Source organism: Pseudorasbora parva, chromosome 5 (assembly GCF_024679245.1).
Source record: "Pseudorasbora parva isolate DD20220531a chromosome 5, ASM2467924v1, whole genome shotgun sequence".
Lineage (NCBI taxonomy): Eukaryota > Metazoa > Chordata > Actinopteri > Cypriniformes > Gobionidae > Pseudorasbora > Pseudorasbora parva.
This window is the reverse complement of record NC_090176.1, coordinates 25,954,465-25,974,137: the sequence shown is the minus strand read 5'-3', so window position 1 is coordinate 25,974,137 and position 19,673 is coordinate 25,954,465. Positions and strand designations below refer to the sequence as shown.

At 46.7% G+C, this 19,673-nt stretch overlaps 1 protein-coding gene across 1 annotated transcript; it reads left to right on the top strand.

The window, feature by feature from the left end:
* The first annotated feature begins 13,396 nt into the window (after positions 1-13,396).
* On the top strand, positions 13,397-17,890 carry LOC137075253 (zinc finger protein 444-like). Its single transcript, XM_067443609.1, has 2 exons — positions 13,397-14,314; positions 17,639-17,890. The coding sequence occupies exons 1-2, from the start codon at positions 13,433-13,435 to the stop codon at positions 17,639-17,641; spliced, it is 885 nt and encodes a 294-aa protein (XP_067299710.1). The 5' UTR covers positions 13,397-13,432; the 3' UTR covers positions 17,642-17,890.
* The last annotated feature ends 1,783 nt before the right edge of the window (positions 17,891-19,673 follow it).

Below are 19,673 nucleotides of genomic sequence, written 5' to 3'. Positions count from 1 at the left end.
TCACACAACGTCATACCGTTGCTTCCAAAAATACTTGAATTGTAAAATATGGCAATGTCATGTTGAGGTTACAAGATACATTATAAGGAATAATGACATGTTTTGTTCTGTACTGTCGTTTTTAGGGGGTCGGCACTCTGGAATAAATAATAGCTTCTTTACAGATTCTCTGTGCGGTGGATTCGTGTGAACTCTATGTCTTTCTTTGAGGCCTTTGAATGGGAGAGTACACGCTTGTGAATAATTTGTAAGGTTAAAGGTTGTAGAGATTGCCTGTGGAGATTGGAGGGGAAAACAGAGCCATAAGATTCAAGAGGAAGGACTCTATTATAAAGAGCAGTTGGTTAGGGCTTTGGTGCATAAATATTATTATAATAGGCCAGTGCATGCATGGGAGCTGATAGTTAAGGGCATGTCGTTATACTGGAGGTAGGGATGTGGTCCATGATGGGTAGCAGAAAGGGTGGAGGAGGTTCACCACCGAGATGTGGGACCTATGCTTGAACACTTCTGATTTCTTTAAGTAAACTTTTTTGTCATTATTATTAATTCACACCACAGCTATAATGATAATGACACAGAGAAACTGTATCTCTGGAAATGCTTTTGAAACTGGTTTTGTGTGAATAATGAAACATTGATAGCCAATCAGAATCCACTGGGACTTAAAGAACTCAAGCAGTAAAAGTGTCAGATGACCTACAGCCTGCATAACAATATCATGCGTTAAGTGTGTATGGAGCCCTTTCATGGTAGCCTGACGTGGTCATACTCAATTCTAGTCAGAATATGAGTCTAAAACTGCTCCACTGGGCTGTGATTATGGGGCGTGTTTCAACCGAACCAGAAAAGACCTCAATTGGACAGACCTACAACCAATCAGAACAACAAAGCGACGCATTGCGCTAGTTGTCAAATGTCAACAGAACTCAACTGCACTGTGTTGCCAAGTCTGAATTTTTTTTCCGCGGGTTGTTTTCCACTTGCTGAAGTGCCTATTATGTGATATATAGATCCATGAATGCGAATTTTAGCAGGCAACCTTGCCAAAATAACACACATTTTACCCCCCACATGCCATTTTTTTCGGAGAACCCCCCCGAGAAGCTATTGTTTAGGGCTAGTAGTTGGCACATTTTGTTGTAACAACTTGGCAACCCTGTCTGCACGCACACTGAAATAAACGATCTTTGCCGGTCTTGTAAAAAAGAGAAGAATTTAAGGATACACTGAGTACTTACCCAACATGATCATCATTTCTGAGGGAAATAGTGAAGGTGAATGCATATACAAACAAGCTTTCCTTTTAGGATTTGAACAAATATAATCCAAGCGCCTTTGATGATGTACATGATTACGTTACTGTTGATTATCTGTCCATCATCATCTAAAGCCCGCCCTGATGATTTCATTGGTCCGTACTGTTTCTGTTCGGGCATAATCACTTGTCTATGGATCAAATCCCGACTGAATCGCCCGAGCTCAAATTTTGTGGGCGGAGCTGAGTTCGGCTGGCATCCAGGCTACTTTCATGGTGATGCTGAGCGAAATATGTTAAAGTCAATCGATGCTTTTATATCCTGAGAAAGTTCTGTATTGCATTCACTCGCGTTTAAGGAAGCATGTTGAAAAGAATGCAAAAGTTTTTCAAGCGGACACCAAGATTGGTGGAGTGCAAAACTTCTGTGTGAGAATGCAAAAGCATTGGAATCAAACTTTTCCTCTCATTTCATATACTTTTCCACCACCATGTCCCTTGGACAGTGGATCTCTACCAGATTCCTACCTCTGAACCTCTGATGGCCATGACACACCAAGCTGACATATAACTAGCGCGGCCACAAAAGTTGACTGTGTTATCGCCAAAAAGTTGTGCTTTCAAAAGGACTGACAGGCGACTGTCAACTAGCATGTGTGTTTTGCGCATGCCTGTAAGAAAGAGTCTATATAGCTGTGTCTCATTTTGAAGGTTGTGGAGGCTCTGAAGGTCTCATTTGACACCGCATCTGGGCATCGGACTAACTTAAACTAAAAAAACCAATCAAAGTTCTCTATCTCACTGACGGCACAGACTCTACATTCTTAACTGGCCAAAATACACCTGTCCAACCAGTGCCAACTATGTGCCAACTAACCTCAGACGGCCAACTTTCTGATGATGAGAGTGTATAAGGGCCTAAAGGGCCCCTTCCGGGAGGCACCTAATATGTCTTAAAATTTTAAAAATTCAAAGGGTTAGTTCACCCAAAAATGAAAATTCTCTCATTAATTACTTACTCTAATGTCGTTCGACACCCGTTCATCTTCGGAACACAAAAGAAGATATTTTTGTTGAAATCCGATGGCTCAGACAGGCCTTAACATCAATGTCATTTTCTCTCTCAAGACCCATATAAAGGGCACTAAAGACGTCGTTACAGAGCCCATCTCACTACAGTGTCTCTACAATCTTTTTAAGAAGTGACGAGAATCGTTTTTGTGCACAAAAAAACGAAATAACGACTTATATACGTAGTGATGGGCCAAATTCAAAACAAAAGCCCTGTTTCCACCAAAATTACCCGGAACAATTTGTACCAGGAACTTTTTTTACAGGAACTTTCCCCCCCAGACCTGCAACTATCCGCGTTTCCACCGCAATCTAAAGTTCCGTGAGGATTAGGCAAATTAGTCCGGTGATGTAGGACTGCGCTGTCACATGCCTGTCCTGTCGTGTGTGCACTTGTGGGTTTTGTTATGTTGAGCATGTGCTCGTGTCCCTGTCAGTTCCCTCCCCCTTGTTATCTGATTATTGGTTAATTTGCCCCACCTGTTCTCCCTCATTATCTGCCTTGTTTGTTCCCTTTATAATCTCCTTGTGTTTGTCAGTCTGTGTTGGATCCTTGTGTAATGTCTGCGTCTCCCGTTCTCCCTGTGATTCTGTTGGTTTGTTTAAGTTTATATTTTATTATTCTATTGTGTGTTTTTCCCCCTCGTGGGTTTTGTTTTGGGTTTATGTTTATTTTGTAATAAATTATCTTTCTCTGCACTTGAGTCCTCGCACCTTTTCCTTTGTCTGTGACGTGACAGAAGGATCCAACCATGTTGAGGACTCAGCAGAGAGAGGACTCGATCCCGGAATCGCTCACCACCTGTCCTCACTATGAGCGGATTCTACGGTTTCGAGTCCTCCACCTACTTCACCAGGAGGGAATGGAGATTAGGAATTTTGCAAAGAAGTTCCTGGAGACCGCCAAGGGGCTGAGGCTCAGTGACTCTGCACTCAAGGACCTTTTTAATTATGCCCTAGATGAGCCCATGGAGTGGTGGCTCAGAAGGGCATATGACGGAGGCACATTTGAGGCAATGGTGGAAGCTATCGCCTGCCAGCAGGAGAGAGCTGCCAGGGAGATGGCCCCTGCCCTGGCAGTCCCAAGATCGGTGGTCCCTGCTCCAGTGGTCCTGAAACGGAGGAGGAGAAGGAAGTCTCCCTCCGTGCCTGTGCCGGTGGTCCCTGTGCCGGTGGTCCCAATGCTGGCGGATCGTATTACGGTGGTCCCTATGCCGGTGGACTGTGTTCCGGTGGTCCCTATTCCGGTGGATCGTGTTCCGGAGGTCCCTGTACCGGTGGATCGTGTTCCGGTGGTCCCTATGCCGGTGGACCGTGTTCCGGTGGTCCCTGCTCCGGTGGTCCCGAAACGGAGGAGGAGGAGAAAGGCTCCCTCCGTACCTGCTCCGGTGGTCCCGATTCCAGGGGTCCCAGTACCGGTGGATCGGATTCCGGTGGTCTCTTTGCCGGCGGATCGTATTCCGGTGGTCCCTATGCTGGCGGATCGTATTCCGGTGGTTCCAGTACCGGCGGAGCGTGCGCCGGTGGTCCCTGTGCCGGTGGATCATGTTCCGGTGGTCCCTGTGCCGGTGGATCGTGCTCCGGTGGTCCCTGTGCCGGTGGATCGTGTTCCGGTGGTCCCTGTGCCGGTGGATCGTGTTCCGGTGGTCCCTGTGCCGGTGGATCGTGTTCCGGTGGTCCCTGTGCCGGTGGATCGTGTTCCGGTGGTCCCTGTGCCGGTGGATCGTGTTCCGGTGGTCCCGAGTCCGGAAACGGCCTGGAGGGCTGTGATGGGATGCTTTGTGGTGGCAGTCCTGCATGCGTGGAAGGAGCACAGGGCTTTATCCGAAGCCCCGGAGGCAGTTCCGGTGGTCCCAGTTCCGGTGGATCGTGTGCCGGTGGTCTCAGTTCCGGTGGATCGTGTTCCGGTGGTCCCTGTGCCGGTGGATCGTGTTCCGGTGGTCCCAGTTCCGGCAGATCATGTTCCGGTGGTCCCAATGCCAGCAGATCGTATTCCGGTGGTCCCAGTGCCGGTGGATACTGCTGGACTGGAGAAGTTTCCCCAACGCCCTGCCTGCGCCGCTGAGGCGCCCTGCTCTCCCTGCGCCGCTGAGGCGCCCTGCTCTCCCTGCGCCCCTGAGGCGCCCTGCTCTCCCTGCGCCCCTGAGCAGTCCTGCTCTCCCTGCGCCGCTGAGGCGTCCTGCTCTCCGTGCGCCGCTGAGGCGTCCTGCTCTCCGTGCGCCGCTGAGGCGTCCTGCTCTCCGTGCGCCGCTGAGGCGTCCTGCTCTCCGTGCGCCGCTGAGGCGTCCTGCTCTCCGTGCGCCGCTGAGGCGTCCTGCTCTCCGTGCGCCGCTGAGGCGTCCTGCTCTCCGTGCGCCGCTGAGGCGTCCTGCTCTCCGTGCGCCGCTGAGGCGTCCTGCTCTCCGTGCGCCGCTGAGGCGTCCTGCTCTCCGTGCGCCGCTGAGGCGTCCTGCTCTCCGTGCGCCGCTGAGGCGTCCTGCTCTCCGTGCGCCGCTGAGGCGTCCTGCTCTCCGTGCGCCGCTGAGGCGCCCTGCTCTCCGTGCGCCGCTGAGGCGTCCTGCTCTCCGTGCGCCGCTGAGGCGTCCTGCTCTCACCGCGCCACTGAAGCGTGCTGCTCTCACCGCGCCTCCCTGGCGCCCCCTGCACTCACCGCGCCTCTCTGGCGCCCTGCTCTCACCGCGCCTCCCTGGCGCCCTGCTCTACCCGCACTGCCCTGGCTGCCTGAACTCTATGGGCCGCCCCGGCCGCTTGAACTGGGTGGGCCTCCCGAACTCGGTGGGCCGCCCTGGCCATTCGAACTTTGTGGGCCACCATGGCCTCCTGAACTTTTTGTTTTCCTCGTTCCTCCCTTGTTTACCCCTCCCTTGTCTGTACCTTCTTTGTCTGTCCCTCCCGTGCCCCCCTGGTCTGTCCCTCCCGTGCCCCCCTGGTCTGTCCCTCCCGTGCCCCCCTGGTCTGTCCCTCTTGTCCCTCCCTGGTCTGTCCCTCCTGTTCCTCCCTGGTCTGTCCCTCCCGTCCCTCCCTGGTCTGTCCCTCCCGTCCCGCCCGGGTCTGTCCCTCCCGTCCCTAGTGGAGCGTCTGGTAGCCGCTCCTTAAGGAGGGGGTAATGTCACATGCCTGTCCTGTCGTGTGTGCACTTGTGGGTTTTGTTATGTTGAGCATGTGCTCGTGTCCCTGTCAGTTCCCTCCCCCTTGTTATCTGATTATTGGTTAATTTGCCCCACCTGTTCTCCCTCATTATCTGCCTTGTTTGTTCCCTTTATAATCTCCTTGTGTTTGTCAGTCTGTGTTGGATCCTTGTGTAATGTCTGCGTCTCCCGTTCTCCCTGTGATTCTGTTGGTTTGTTTAAGTTTATATTTTATTATTCTATTGTGTGTTTTTCCCCCTCGTGGGTTTTGTTTTGGGTTTATGTTTATTTTGTAATAAATTATCTTTCTCTGCACTTGAGTCCTCGCACCTTTTCCTTTGTCTGTGACGTGACATGCGCGCGACTGCTCCTCCAAGTACGGACAGTAATAATTTTTGCGCAGCAGTAGCCACGTTTACAAGCACACTTTTTTTGTCATTCCGATTGAAAGATTTAGTGGACTGTTTCCATGAGACGTTATCTAAACCGATCTGGTGTTTACATGTGATGACTTTCAATCGCAATTATTTTGTGACATGCAGATGCAGTTTGTCTGCCGCATCAAAAATGTCAACACTGTTTTCTCCACCAGCAGCCATAGCAACTCTTAACGGCCACCAGGACTAATACAGTATTATATAAGCTATTTATTTGTTGTAAAGTGTAATAATCATCTCAGAAAAAAATGAAAATTGTAATAAAAAAGTGTAATAATCATCTCAGAAAAAATTGTTCTGTCAGGCGCAGTTAAAGTAAAAACTGCCTGGGGCAATATACGCTGTGTCATTATTCCAACATTATCTTCATAACTTACGAAATAAAAAGTTTACCCCTCAGAAAAATGAACTTTCCTCTCTTGTCAACATGAGCGCGGTGCGTGCCGTCACGTCATGTAAGGACGCACACTTAAAAGTAATCGGTCAGGTCGTTTACATGGTAAAAAGTAGACTGTAAAAAAATGAATAATGAGTATGGAAGAGATTCAAGCTGTGCTGCTTTTGCTGGTTATGTATAGGTTTACTAAAGAGGCAATTAACAACGACAGAAAAGAGCACTAGCATATTCAGAAAGCTTGTAAAGCTAGATTTAAAATGACAATGTATATTATTATCAGCTATTATGGACATTGAACGTGAGATGGCTGAGACGAACACGCGCCATCAGACAGAGAGCAAGACTGATATTTACTGAACGCAGAACGAATCTCGCAAAAGACTTTTAAAAATGCTGGTTGAAATAAAATGCTACGTGAGCTCAACCAATCAGCATGTTCAGCACCCAAGTCCCGCCCTTGAAAGTTCCTGAACTTTACTACCTCGCGAGCAGGGCTGTTTGGAGGGGGAAATATTTACCCGGAACTTCATTTAGACCCTGGTTCCTGCGGTCTAAACACACCGAGAACCACCCCAAAGTTCCTGGTTCCTGGGTAAAGTTCCTGCAGTGGAAACGCGGCTAAAGTTTCGAAACCGTTATGAATCAGCATATTGATTCATGATTCGGATCATCAATGTCACGTGATTTCAACAGTTTGGCAGTTTGATTGACACGCGATCCGAATCATGAATCAATATGCTGTAACAAAGCCCACAAAAAATAAAGATGGGCAACATTAAACTGACATCACATTTTGAGCTTATTTTTTATCACCTAAGATGTTCAAGAGGTATACATATCAGATGGATGCCTTGGAGTAAAAAAAAAAAAAAATTAGAACCACTGCTTTAGGATCTATGTATACTGACTGCAACTGGAATGTTTATGTACTGTCTTTACAACTACTTAGACAAGACTGCTAAGCCTTATCAACTACCCATCTTATGTCCAATTAGGATTTATCATTGAGTTAATGGAACATTGTGAACAGGGCTGACAGCATCCATGGGTAATAAGCTTGAATAAAGCTTTATGGCTGCATAAACATGTTGCCTTGAAGCAAGAGGAAGTGTGTGTCGATGTCAGGATGTGGATAGAGCCCACCTTTTCCACTTAGTATACATAAGTGCATTTCTGGAAAGAGCAGAGATGTATCCTTCAGTGTAAGAGCTTTGCCTCCCATGGTGCAAGCAATTTAGATAATCTTTAGAGAATTTGTCTGTGTCCCCGATTTTCATCAATAATGGTAAAGTGTTTACGCACAGACTCTTGGTTTGGTAATTGTTAGGATTGGATATGCAAGAAAACTTCAGCTAACCATTTGAATGTTTTTCAATTTTTTATCCAGTGCATCTGTCAGACTTCCTAACTTTCTCTCTATCCGTTTTCATGGGCTCAGCTAGAATGATCAAAAAGGTGCTCCTGAAACCACCCAAACCATTGCCCATCATAGCAGAACTCCTGCGGCAGGATTTCTATTCCTTTATTCACACTGCAACTGAGCCTCAGTCACACATCACTGTGGGCTATCTTTTTTCCCCCATTTTTTTTTTTTTAATGTGGGTAACAAGATGCCTTGAATTTATATTATATACCATATATATTATGAGTTCATGAGCAGATTAGAATGTCTCCTTTTCTTGACAAAGTACCATTATGGCCATTGATATATATATATATATATATATATATATATATATATCTTGCAATGTGACATTATATTGTATACCTCACAAGCCATTACATAACTTTAAAGGGATCCCCTGGTGTTGAGACTTGTATGGCTTAATATAACATAAATGATGTCTCTTACTGAATTATGTAGTAGAAAACCCATGAAAGATCTACATTATTTTAAAAATCGATTTTATATTTGGACCATGGGCGGCGCCATTTTGTTTGCGTTCTAGGTTGATGACGTAGAGTGGTTGAACTCCTCAATCAGCTGGCATTACCCGTAGCTATTTTTACCACAACGCAACTCGAAAATTGTTTCAGAGTTAAACAAAACCAATGAATTCCTTTGTAATTGTACTTAAAACACACTCAAACATACATGTGCACACAAACTCACCTACACAAGTCACAAACAGATCGGCGGGCGCGCACACGACAGGCTCTGTTTCAATCGAGATGTTGGGCTGCTCAGTCTCCACGACAGGGGCTGAATCTGAAATCGACCCTATACCCTTAAATAGGGCATTATTTGAAGGGACGGACATTTGTAGTGTTGTCCGACACCATAGTGGACATGTTCGAGTGCAGTCATTCAGTCTCACGTTCCACCGCAATAACGAGTAAAGCCGATTTTACAAACAGCTGTCCGACTTCACGCACTCAAACATACATGTGGACACAAACTCTCTCGCTCACACAGACTCACACACACCCCAACAGATCGGCGCGAACACACACACACACACACACACACACACACCCCAACAGATCGGCGTGAACACACACACACCCCAACAGATCGGCGCGAACACACACACACACGCACGCACTGCGCGCGCATACATAACCCTCAATCTATTCCCTGTGTTGATATCCTGTTCAACACATCCTGTTCCCTAGATAGACTGTTGATAGTAGATTAACTATAATGCCTAATGTGACCAGCAGAGGGAAATATCTAGGTAGGACGATGGGATAAAGTAACGTGAGGAAGAGAGGCAGGATGTTTTGATGATGCATGCGATTGAGACAGAGCAGTCTGTCGCTGACCTAGGTGTGTGTGTGCGCGCCCGCCGATCTGTTTGTGACTTGTGTAGGTGAGTTTGTGTGCACATGTATGTTTGAGTGTGTTTTAAGTACAATTACAAAGCAATTCATTTGTTTTGTTTAACTCTGAAACAATTTTCGAGTTGCGTTGTGGTAAAAATAGCTACGGGTAATGCCAGCTGATTGAGGAGTTCAACCACTCTACGTCATCAACCTAGAACGCAAACAAAATGGCGCCGCCCATGGTCCAAATATAAAATCGATTTTTTAAATAACGTAGATCTTTCATGGGTTTTCTACCACATAATTCAGTAAGAGACATCATTTATGTTATATTAAGCCATACAAGTCTCAACACCATGGGATCCCTTTAATACAACTTATACAATTAAAAACAACCAATACAACTTTGTTTGCCCCAGCAATTGGGATTTTTAAGCTGTTTCTTGTTTTTTGACCTTCTCCCAATTGTGACTTTATTTATTCTCATAATTGTGGCTTTATATCTCACAATGCGACTATATCACAATGTACATTTATATCTCGCAAATAACACTTTATTTCTCATAATTGCGACTTTGTATTTCACAATATGACCTAATATCTTTCAATGTGACTATGACTCATATTTGTTTGTGATTTTGCAACTGTATACCTCTCTTTGTATATCGCAATCTGAGTTTTGCTCACAAATATAACTTTATTTCTCGTCATTTACATATCACAATTTCGTCTGTTTCTTGTTGGATGAAATTTGACTCACAAATACAACATTAAATTTCACTTTATCCTCCGGTTTCACAGACAACTTAATCCCAGTCTAAAATGCATGTTTGAGCTGTTTTTACTGAAAGTAACTTGGACTGACATATCTTAATATGCCAGTGCCATTGTTTTGTCTCAAGGCCTGTTCATAAAAGCTACTTAAATATCCTAATTTTTACTATGGCCTAATCCTGGCTTATCGAAGCACTGTTTGTAAAACCAGGCCTATATCTTGCAATGTGACTTTATGGCAGTGGTGACTATTTCTCATAATTGTGACTTTAAAGCAATGTAACTTTATTTATTTTTTTAATCTTAAACTTTATCCCACAATTTCTCTTTTTACTCTGTGGTGGATTCAGCCTTCCATAAATTATTATAGTCCAATTAGACCCTGATAGCAGATGCCTTAGACTCTTTATCCACTGGGCCATTCAGTTTGGCCATGTATCGTTTCGAGTTTTTTTTTCTTTTGCATCATGTTTCAGTTTTCATTTGCATGTTCATGAGCTGTGAAGGCTCCGCCCTCTGGGGTGGGGAGCCGCAGCTCATTTGCATTTAAAGGAGACACCAAACCCAAAAATGATCATTTTCAAAATAGTATATTAAATGATCTGTTAGGGATTTTGATCTGAAACTTCACAGACACTCTTGGGACACCTGAGACTTACATTACATCTTGTAAAAGTGGGCATAATAGGTGCCCTTTAATGTAAAAAGAAATTCCCACATGCAGCAATTCAGATATATGATGTTGGATGGTAGTATTCTGAGAAAGTCACCTACCTCTCCTGGCACTGTACTCTGTTTGTCTCTATCTCCAAAGACAGCACATGCATGCGAGCGTGAAATCAAAGCTCATTCTCTCTCATCTTTTCTCAAGGCCTTGATCTCTTTTCAGTTTTTCACTCACATACTGCCTTGCTTCCTTCATTCTCTCTCTCTCTCTTCCTATGATTTCACCCATAAATTTCTTTCTTACCTATTTTCTTTGCACTCCACATTCCTCTGTCATACTTGCTTGATTTCCTCCAGGCAGATCCGTAATAGAATTTACAGATAATTTGCAATACTGGTCCCAGTTTAGCACAATATTTGATGCATTACTATATTATTTGTTTGGATAAAAAAAGCCAAAAGTGCTCGTGACTGAATTCTGATTTACATAGAGGAATCGTTGTTTTCTAACTGAAATTTCAAGAGCATAACGCAGTAATATATGCAAAAGCCTTTGCAAAATCTATTGCATAATGTTCTGCTGTCTCCACAGCATATTTACAGAAAGTCTAAAAAAAGCTCTTTCACACACTCCTCTTCACACCTGCATCTACACATTAACACAGGTCATTATCACTTATCTTTCTTCCCTGCTTCATTTTGCATTCTCTCTGCCAGTAAAATCTCACTTTCCATCTCCAGCTACATTTTGAAAGGGTTTCCTTCATTTGCCACCAAACACTCGTGTACCCGTTTTGCTCACCAAACCCTTGTACAAATGGGTGTATTTCTTAAATCTTCTGCAAAGACAGTCTAACATCCCTTGAGACACAGCTTGCTAGTAAAGTGAAAACACACAAAACAAAAACTCTGTAGAGCAACAGTGGAAAAACTTTGCTGGTTTCAACGGAGTATACATAGTGTTAGTGCCGACATGCCCTTGTTCTATCTATCTATTTCTAAATGGCAAAAAATGTGAGGGAGTTAAAGAAATATTCCCATGCTGTGTAACAAAACTCTCTCAATTAAATTTGCAGGCACATTTTTTATACTGTATTTTTTCTTTCTGCTCTGCTTTCTGAACATCCAATCATTTTAACATCCATCCATTTAATTATTTTCTGTACAGTATAATTATCAATGTGCTAATGTGTAGCATTAACTGGGCAGGGGATTTACATTTCTTAACATGTTTTGCACGAGTCCGAAAGAGAGTGAATGTTAAAATGGTATGCTTTTTAATGTTTTCCGAGTAATATGATAAAATGGGCTTGTTAGTGTTTAATAATCTGGAATGTAGAAATGTAGGGGAGTTCTGTCATGTTGGGTTTTGTTGATCTTGTGCTTATAGGGCTGAGAAAAAAGAGGATTGGTCAGTATGTCGGTTTACTCAAAGAAAAATTAGCCTTAACAGCAATCAGTCTTGTATTCCCTGCACATCCTGCCAACACCCTAACCTGCTATCTTTATTTCTTGCTGCGTGTAAAAAGAAATGTACATTTACTGGAACCACAATTAAATTAAGCCCAGACAAAGAATCATATATTTCCCCCCGCAACATCCAAGTGGAAAGTCTTCCCAGAAGAATGGATGCTTTTAGGGATGTTTGTTCCTCTCAGGGGATGATGGGAAGGATAAGATACTAATCGGCCACTGAGCTCCAGGAACATCCAGGGGTGTTACGGGGACAAGGAGCTACAGGGCCTTTCCTTAAAAGACATACTGTACTGAGCACATCTAAACTCTGGTTCTTCCTCTTTCTTTTTTAATCCTCTTCCTTCTTTTCCTATAAATGTGCTCTTCTTTTTCCTCTCTCTTTATGTGTAAATGAATGCGAGTGAATCACGTCAGCTGATCCTGCAATCTTCGCAAAATAGCCGTAAAAATATGTCAGTCTATATTATATAGCCATGTTTTATGAGAGTTTAGTGTTACTGTACACTGTAAAAAATTATTGGTAATTGTGTGTGTTTTATTTGTGATGACACAGCCAAATAGTGCTATTTTCATGATTTATCATTTTTTTGATGTGGTTCAGATACAATAATATTTTGAGTTTCTATTTATTAAACAAATTTCCTTCATTGTATCAACTCAAATTTTTAATTTCAATAAACTTAAAATTTTAAGGCAACCAGGTTACTTACTTTTTTAAGTTAAAACCAACAAAAACCCATATTTTTTTTTTTTTTTTTTTACAGTGTAGTGGTCTATAACATACTGCACATTAACTATGTAAATTAACCTGGCCTGTAAGAAAGGCACAGAGTTTTATATAATTGTGGCAAGGGGGGCGTGGTTCAGCGAGGTCTGCAGCGGGAGAGAGGGCCGCGGGACGAGCGGTAAGTGAGTGGGTTGGACGCAGATTAATAACACCTGTCTCTTGTTCTAGTAATGAGCGCGGAGACGGGATAAAACACCAGCGGAACCGGAGACCGAGGAGAGAGAGAGTCGGACTGTTGATACGAGACCCAGAGAATACCGGAAGCCGGAAGTGCGTGACCCGGAAGTGTTATAGAGACTGAGCGATCTATGAGAATAAGACACACAAGGAAGTGTGCACGTTTGTGTTTAAGAGAATAATAAAAAGTATCAACAGTCCTGCCGACCCCCGTGTCCTCTTCCTTCCTTACCTCATCGAACTTGTTACACTGGTGCCGAAACCCGGGAAGGAAGCAGGACAGAGCCGCCGCCATGACAACGCCCTCCGCCTCGCCATTTGCGGAGATCATCACCTCGCTCGCGGCCCTCCACCAGGAACATCACACGGCGTTGCTGGACCTTCGGACTGAACAGGAGCGCCGCTTCGCGGCCATAGTCCAAGGCCAGCAAGAGGACCGCGAGCAGTTCCGGAGCTGGGCGGGCCAGCGCACCGGTGCACGTGCCCCTACAAAAGATGGGGCCGGAGGACGACCCCGAGGCCTTCGTGGACCTCTTTCAAAAAGCCGCGGAGGCCTGCGGATGGCCCCGGGCACAGTGGCCGGTGCGCCTCATTCCACTGCTATCCGGCGAAGCCCAGGCGGCCGCGCAACATCTACCGGTTGCGAACCTCCTGGACTACGATGACCTGAAGCGGGCCATTCTTCAGCGGGTCGGCCGGACCCCAGAACAACACCGCCAGCGTTTCCGCTCCCTGGAGTGGGGCGAGTCCGGTCGACCCTTCGCCTTGGCCCAACAGCTCCGGGACGAGTGCCGCAGATGGCTGCTGGCCGGCGGCAGCGACGTGGACCATGTCGTCGATCTGGTGGTGCTGGAGCAGTTCATCACTCGGCTCCCCAGGAAGACCGCCGAGTGGGTCCAGTGCCACCGGCCCACGTCGCTGGAGACGGCCATCAATTTGGCGGAGGACCACCTGGTGGCGTGCCCGGGGGTCGGCGCACCCCCACTAACTTCTCCCTCTCTCTCTCCCCCTTCTCTCTCTCTCTCTCGACCTGTCCCTCTCCCCAGGTCCCGCCCTCCAGGCCCGCCTCGCGTTTCCCCCAGAGGCCGGGGTGGGATGGGCCCTGGACCGTCTGGGAGTTCGCGGGTCCCGCCCAGGGGGGCGGGGCCGCTGGGGACGGCTAGTGACTATGGATCCGGTTCCGCCCCCTATCCGCGCTCAGCCTCCAACCCACTCCCCGCCGCCGGGGCGGCGGGTAGGCCTGGGCTGGCCTGCTGGCGGTGCGGTGATCCGGATCATTTTGTGGACCGATGTCCGATGATGGACATCGGAACAATGATCCGGATCCCGGACGTCCAGCGGACCACCCCCGATCAAGCAGGAGAGTACCAAATTCCTGTAAGTATCAAGGGGGGTACATATCAGGCCTTGGTGGATTCAGGATGTAACCAAACCTCGATCCATCAAAGCCTGATTCAGCCTGGGGCGTTGGATACAAGCCGCGTGGTTAAGGTGCGGTGTGTGCACGGGGATGTGGTGGAATATCCGATTGTCCCAGTCACGATACAGTTTAGGGGAGAAAAGCATAGTGTTGAGGTGGCGGTTAGTCCCCACCTCCGGCATCCGCTAATTCTGGGGACGAATTGGCCCGCCTTTTCGGCGTTATTGGGGTCGTTGTGCGCGGATGCCGCTTGGGAAAACAAGGTTAGGAACGGGGCGGTGCGAGTGCAGGTTGGCGAGGCTGATACGGGGCCCTTGGGAGCGGCTTCAGAGGAACCGAGCGGGGTTGAGAGACTGATTCTCTCGGACCGCGATGACTTCCCTCTGGAGCAGTCTCAAGACGAGACGCTAAAACATGCGTTTCAGCAGGTCCGCACGATCGACGGTCAGTCCCTCCAACCCGCATTGCCCGTCACGTATCCGTATTTTGCCATAATTAAAGATAGGTTGTATCGAGTGACCCAAGACGCTCAGACAAAAATGGATACAACCCAATTGTTAGTACCAAAGAGCCGCCGGGAAATGCTTTTTCAGGCGGCTCATTCTAACCCGATGGCGGGCCACCTGGGACAGGCGGCCACGCTGAATCGTTTAATGACCCGATTCTTTTGGCCAGGCATTTATGACAATGTGCGCAGGTGGTGCGCGTCTTGTCCTGAATGTCAGTTGGTGAACCCACTGGCCGCCCCAAAAGCGCCATTGCGCCCCCTTCCATTAATGCAGGTCCCCTTCGAGAGAATTGCGATGGACCTCATCGGGCCATTAGAACGATCCGCACGCGGGCATCGTTTTGCGCTAGTTATCGTGGACTACGCAACACGATACCCGGAAGCAGTGGCTCTCCGCAACATCTCGGCGAAGAGTGTTGCGGACGCACTGTTTCGTTTAATCTCCCGGGTGGGGATTCCGAAAGAAATCCTCACTGATCAAGGCACGGCGTTTATGTCACGCACGTTAAGCGAATTGTATGGATTATTGGGCATTAAATCCATTCGAACCAGCGTCTATCACCCACAAACAGACGGGTTGGTCGAACGATTTAATCGCACTCTTAAATCCATGATCCGTAAATTCGTACAAGAAGACGCCAAGAATTGGGATCGGTGGTTAGAACCCCTCTTATTTGCTGTGCGCGAGGTCCCGCAAGCCTCCACGGGGTTTTCCCCCTTCGAGCTTCTCTACGGGCGTCAGCCACGGGGGGTGCTGGACGTCCTACGAGAAACTTGGGAGGAGGGGCCGTCGTTGGCCAAAAACGAAATTCAGTACGTCATGGACTTGCGAACAAAACTCCACACATTGGGGCGGCTATCTAGGGAGAATTTGTTGCAAGCCCAGGACCGCCAGAGCCGGTCATATAACAGGGGTACTAAACTGCGCAAATTCACACCGGGAGAGAAAGTGCTCGTTCTACTCCCAACCTCGAGCTCAAAATTAATGTCGAAGTGGCAGGGGCCGTTTGAGGTCGCACGACAGATAGGAGAGCTCGATTATGAAGTGATACGATCCGATAGGAACGGGGCACGTCAAATATACCACCTCAATCTGCTGAAAAAATGGAATGAGGTGGAATCGGTGTTGTTGGCAACGGTGATCGGGGGAGAGGATGATCTCGGGCCAGAGGCGAGCATTAAGGCGCAATCAGTCGCGCTGGCCCCTGGGGGAGACCACCTCTCACCGTTACAACTCGCTGATTTATCGAAGTTGCAAGCGGAGTTCGCTGACGTGTTCTCGCCCCTACCGGGACGTACCGACTTGATTCAGCACCATATCGAGACCGAGCCGGGCGTGGTAGTTCGCAGCCGGCCGTATCGCTTGCCTGAACACAAGAAAAAAGTAGTTCAGGACGAATTAGGCGCAATGCTCGACATGGGAGTAATCGAGGAGTCCAACAGTGACTGGGCGAGCCCGATAGTCTTGGTCCCCAAGACGGACGGCTCGGTCAGGTTCTGTGTGGACTACCGCAAGGTGAACGCTGTGTCGAAGTTCGACGCGTATCCAATGCCACGGGTTGACGAATTGCTTGATCGGTTAGGCTCGGCTCGATTTTATTCGACACTGGACTTAACAAAGGGCTATTGGCAGATCCCCTTGTCTCCATTGTCCAAAGAAAAAACAGCTTTCACCACGCCGTTCGGATTACACCAATTTGTCACGCTTCCGTTCGGCTTGTTCGGGGCGCCCGCGACCTTCCAGCGACTCATGGATAGGATTTTGCGTCCCCATGCTGCATATGCTGCTGCGTACCTAGATGACATAGTGATTTATAGTCACGACTGGCAGCGGCATATGCAGCATGTGAGGGCGGTCCTGAGGTCGCTGAGGAGAGCGGGGCTCACGGCCAATCCGAAGAAGTGTGCGATTGGGCGGGTGGAAGTAAGGTATCTGGGCTTCCACTTGGGTCATGGGCAGGTGCGTCCCCAAATTGATAAGACTGCCGCAATTGCAACCTGTCCGAGGCCCAAGACCAAAAAGGAGGTAAGACAGTTCTTGGGGCTGGCGGGATATTATAGACGGTTTATACCAAATTATTCGGACCTCACCAGCCCTTTGACTGATCTTACTAGAAAGGGGCTACCAGATACGGTCCAGTGGACGGAGCCGTGTCAACAGGCTTTTACCCAAGTAAAGGCTGCCCTATGTGGCGGGCCGCTGTTACACTCCCCTGACTTTTCTCTCCCTTTCTTGTTGCAGACTGACGCGTCGGACAGGGGGCTGGGCGCAGTCCTGGCCCAGGAGGTGGAGGGGGGAGAGCGGCCGGTGCTGTACATTAGCCGTAAGCTCTCCAAGAGAGAAGCTAAGTACAGCACCATAGAAAAGGAGTGTTTGGCCATCAGATGGGCCGTTCTCACCCTCCGCTATTACCTCCTGGGGCGGGAGTTCACTCTCTGTTCGGACCACGCTCCTCTCCAATGGCTCCACCGCATGAAGGATACCAACGCGCGGATCACCCGTTGGTATCTGGCTCTTCAGCCGTTTAAGTTCAAGGTGGTCCACAGGCCGGGTGCTCAGATGGCTGTGGCCGATTTCCTCTCCAGAAATGGGGGGGGGGGGGGGGGGGGGGGGGGCTGCAGGCCGGACGGCTCCCCGGCCTGAGTCGGGCGGTGGGGGTATGTGGCAAGGGGGGCGTGGTTCAGCGAGGTCTGCAGCGGGAGAGAGGGCCGCGGGACGAGCGGTAAGTGAGTGGGTTGGACGCAGATTAATAACACCTGTCTCTTGTTCTAGTAATGAGCGCGGAGACGGGATAAAACACCAGCGGAACCGGAGACCGAGGAGAGAGAGAGTCGGACTGTTGATACGAGACCCAGAGAATACCGGAAGCCGGAAGTGCGTGACCCGGAAGTGTTATAGAGACTGAGCGATCTATGAGAATAAGACACACAAGGAAGTGTGCACGTTTGTGTTTAAGAGAATAATAAAAAGTATCAACAGTCCTGCCGACCCCCGTGTCCTCTTCCTTCCTTACCTCATCGAACTTGTTACAATAATCATTCAAAGGATCTAGTGAAATTGTTATTCGCAGGTCTGACCGATATGTTCGGTGGGGGAACAGTGTGTTAAACTACTAACTTGCACTTGCAAATTTGGCCTATTTATTTCCAAATGGCTCTTAACACTGAATAATGTGGATTCGCTGGCTAAATTCACAGAACATGGGTGCTGTCATTGGACCAGGCTTCTCAGCCCTTGAACACAAGCAGAGTAATGCGTTTGTGCTAATAAATGGGAGCTCCTATCTCTTCATCTTTGGTCACTCTTTGTTCTCTCATGGTAGTTGCTGTATAATAAATTAGTGGGAGTAAAATTAATGGTATTTTGAGGCCTTGTGCAACATATTAAAATGTCAGTCACAAATTAATAAATCTCAGTCTGACTTGCAAGAGCCATTTAGTTTGCCCGTCACTTATACCGCAGTGTTATTCAGGGTATTGTTGAGCTTTCCACTGGCGGTGGCATTAGTGTATGTACTTGTTTTTGAACAGCGTTTGCCTGTAAGAATAAAATATCGATTTTATGAAAATTTCAAACTTCAGCACTTGTCCTTTTTGACGGCTTCATAATGGAAATATTGATGAATGGATGTAAAATGTAATTACGTTTGATTTTTATTTGTGTTTTTAAGCACAGACCAGGTGTTTTAATTTGAGCTCAGACCAAACAAGTTGGATTTCTTTGCTGACAAAACAGTTTCCAACCCTTTTAAAATGCTGCAAGGACAGACTATTATAAGGTCATCATGAATCATTGCCAACTTCACTGCTGTGTGCATGCAGGTCAAAGCATCAGCTTTGTCTTACTGACGATTCTGTGAACAATTAATGTGTTAACAACCTTGCTCTTCAGATGCACTTGCTATTGTCTCGGCCCTTCCCAAGATTTCTTTAATATCTTATGGGTATTTTTTTCCTTGTCACAGTTGCATTTAGCTTTCTCACTGAGGGGGACTGTTTAATTTAATTTGATTTAATTTAATCTTAAATTACATTTAAAACCAAATTAATTACTTAATTTAATAAAATATAAATTTTCAATTACTAATTTAAACAACTAAAGCAGAAAGCTTTTATGCATTTGGCCATTAATGCATTTGGCCGACAGCGTTTTGGGGTCCTGAAAGCATACATTTTGAAAATGGCTTTCAAAGTGCAAATTTTTGAAAACAATACCATCTCCGTGTAAACTAAAAAACTAAAATTTGTGAAAACGGTGATGTCATGCACATGTCTATCATATGTTCAGTCTAATATGTGTGTGTTTTTTTATAAAGTGGCCTCACCAACTACTGGCCTGGCATGCAAAATACAGCATTTGTAATGTAAAACCTTTAGCTCGTGCGCATTCTGTAATATTTTCCCTAATAATTCACACATTTTATTCACACTGAAAACACATATTGTCTAATTTACATCATATTATTTGCAATTTACGCGACACAATTCTCTTCTAAACTTGGTTTATTTGCTTTTGCTTAATTTAACTCTCTAAAATGTGCAATCTACTACAGTCCCTGACAAAAGTCTTGTCGCTTGTGTACAAATTGACCTAAAGTGCCGCTGAAATATATTTCTAATCAAGATTTTTTTTACAAGAAATGGCTCATTTTAATCCCACCAGCTTTTGTGATAATGTTTCAGTGAAAAACTAAACTTTCAAAAAGTATTCTAATATTCACAGCTTGGTAAAGCCCATTGAGTCAATTTTTGCAAAGACATAAGTGTTGTCGCCTTGTCATATGAGCTTCACCTGTGACTAATAATGG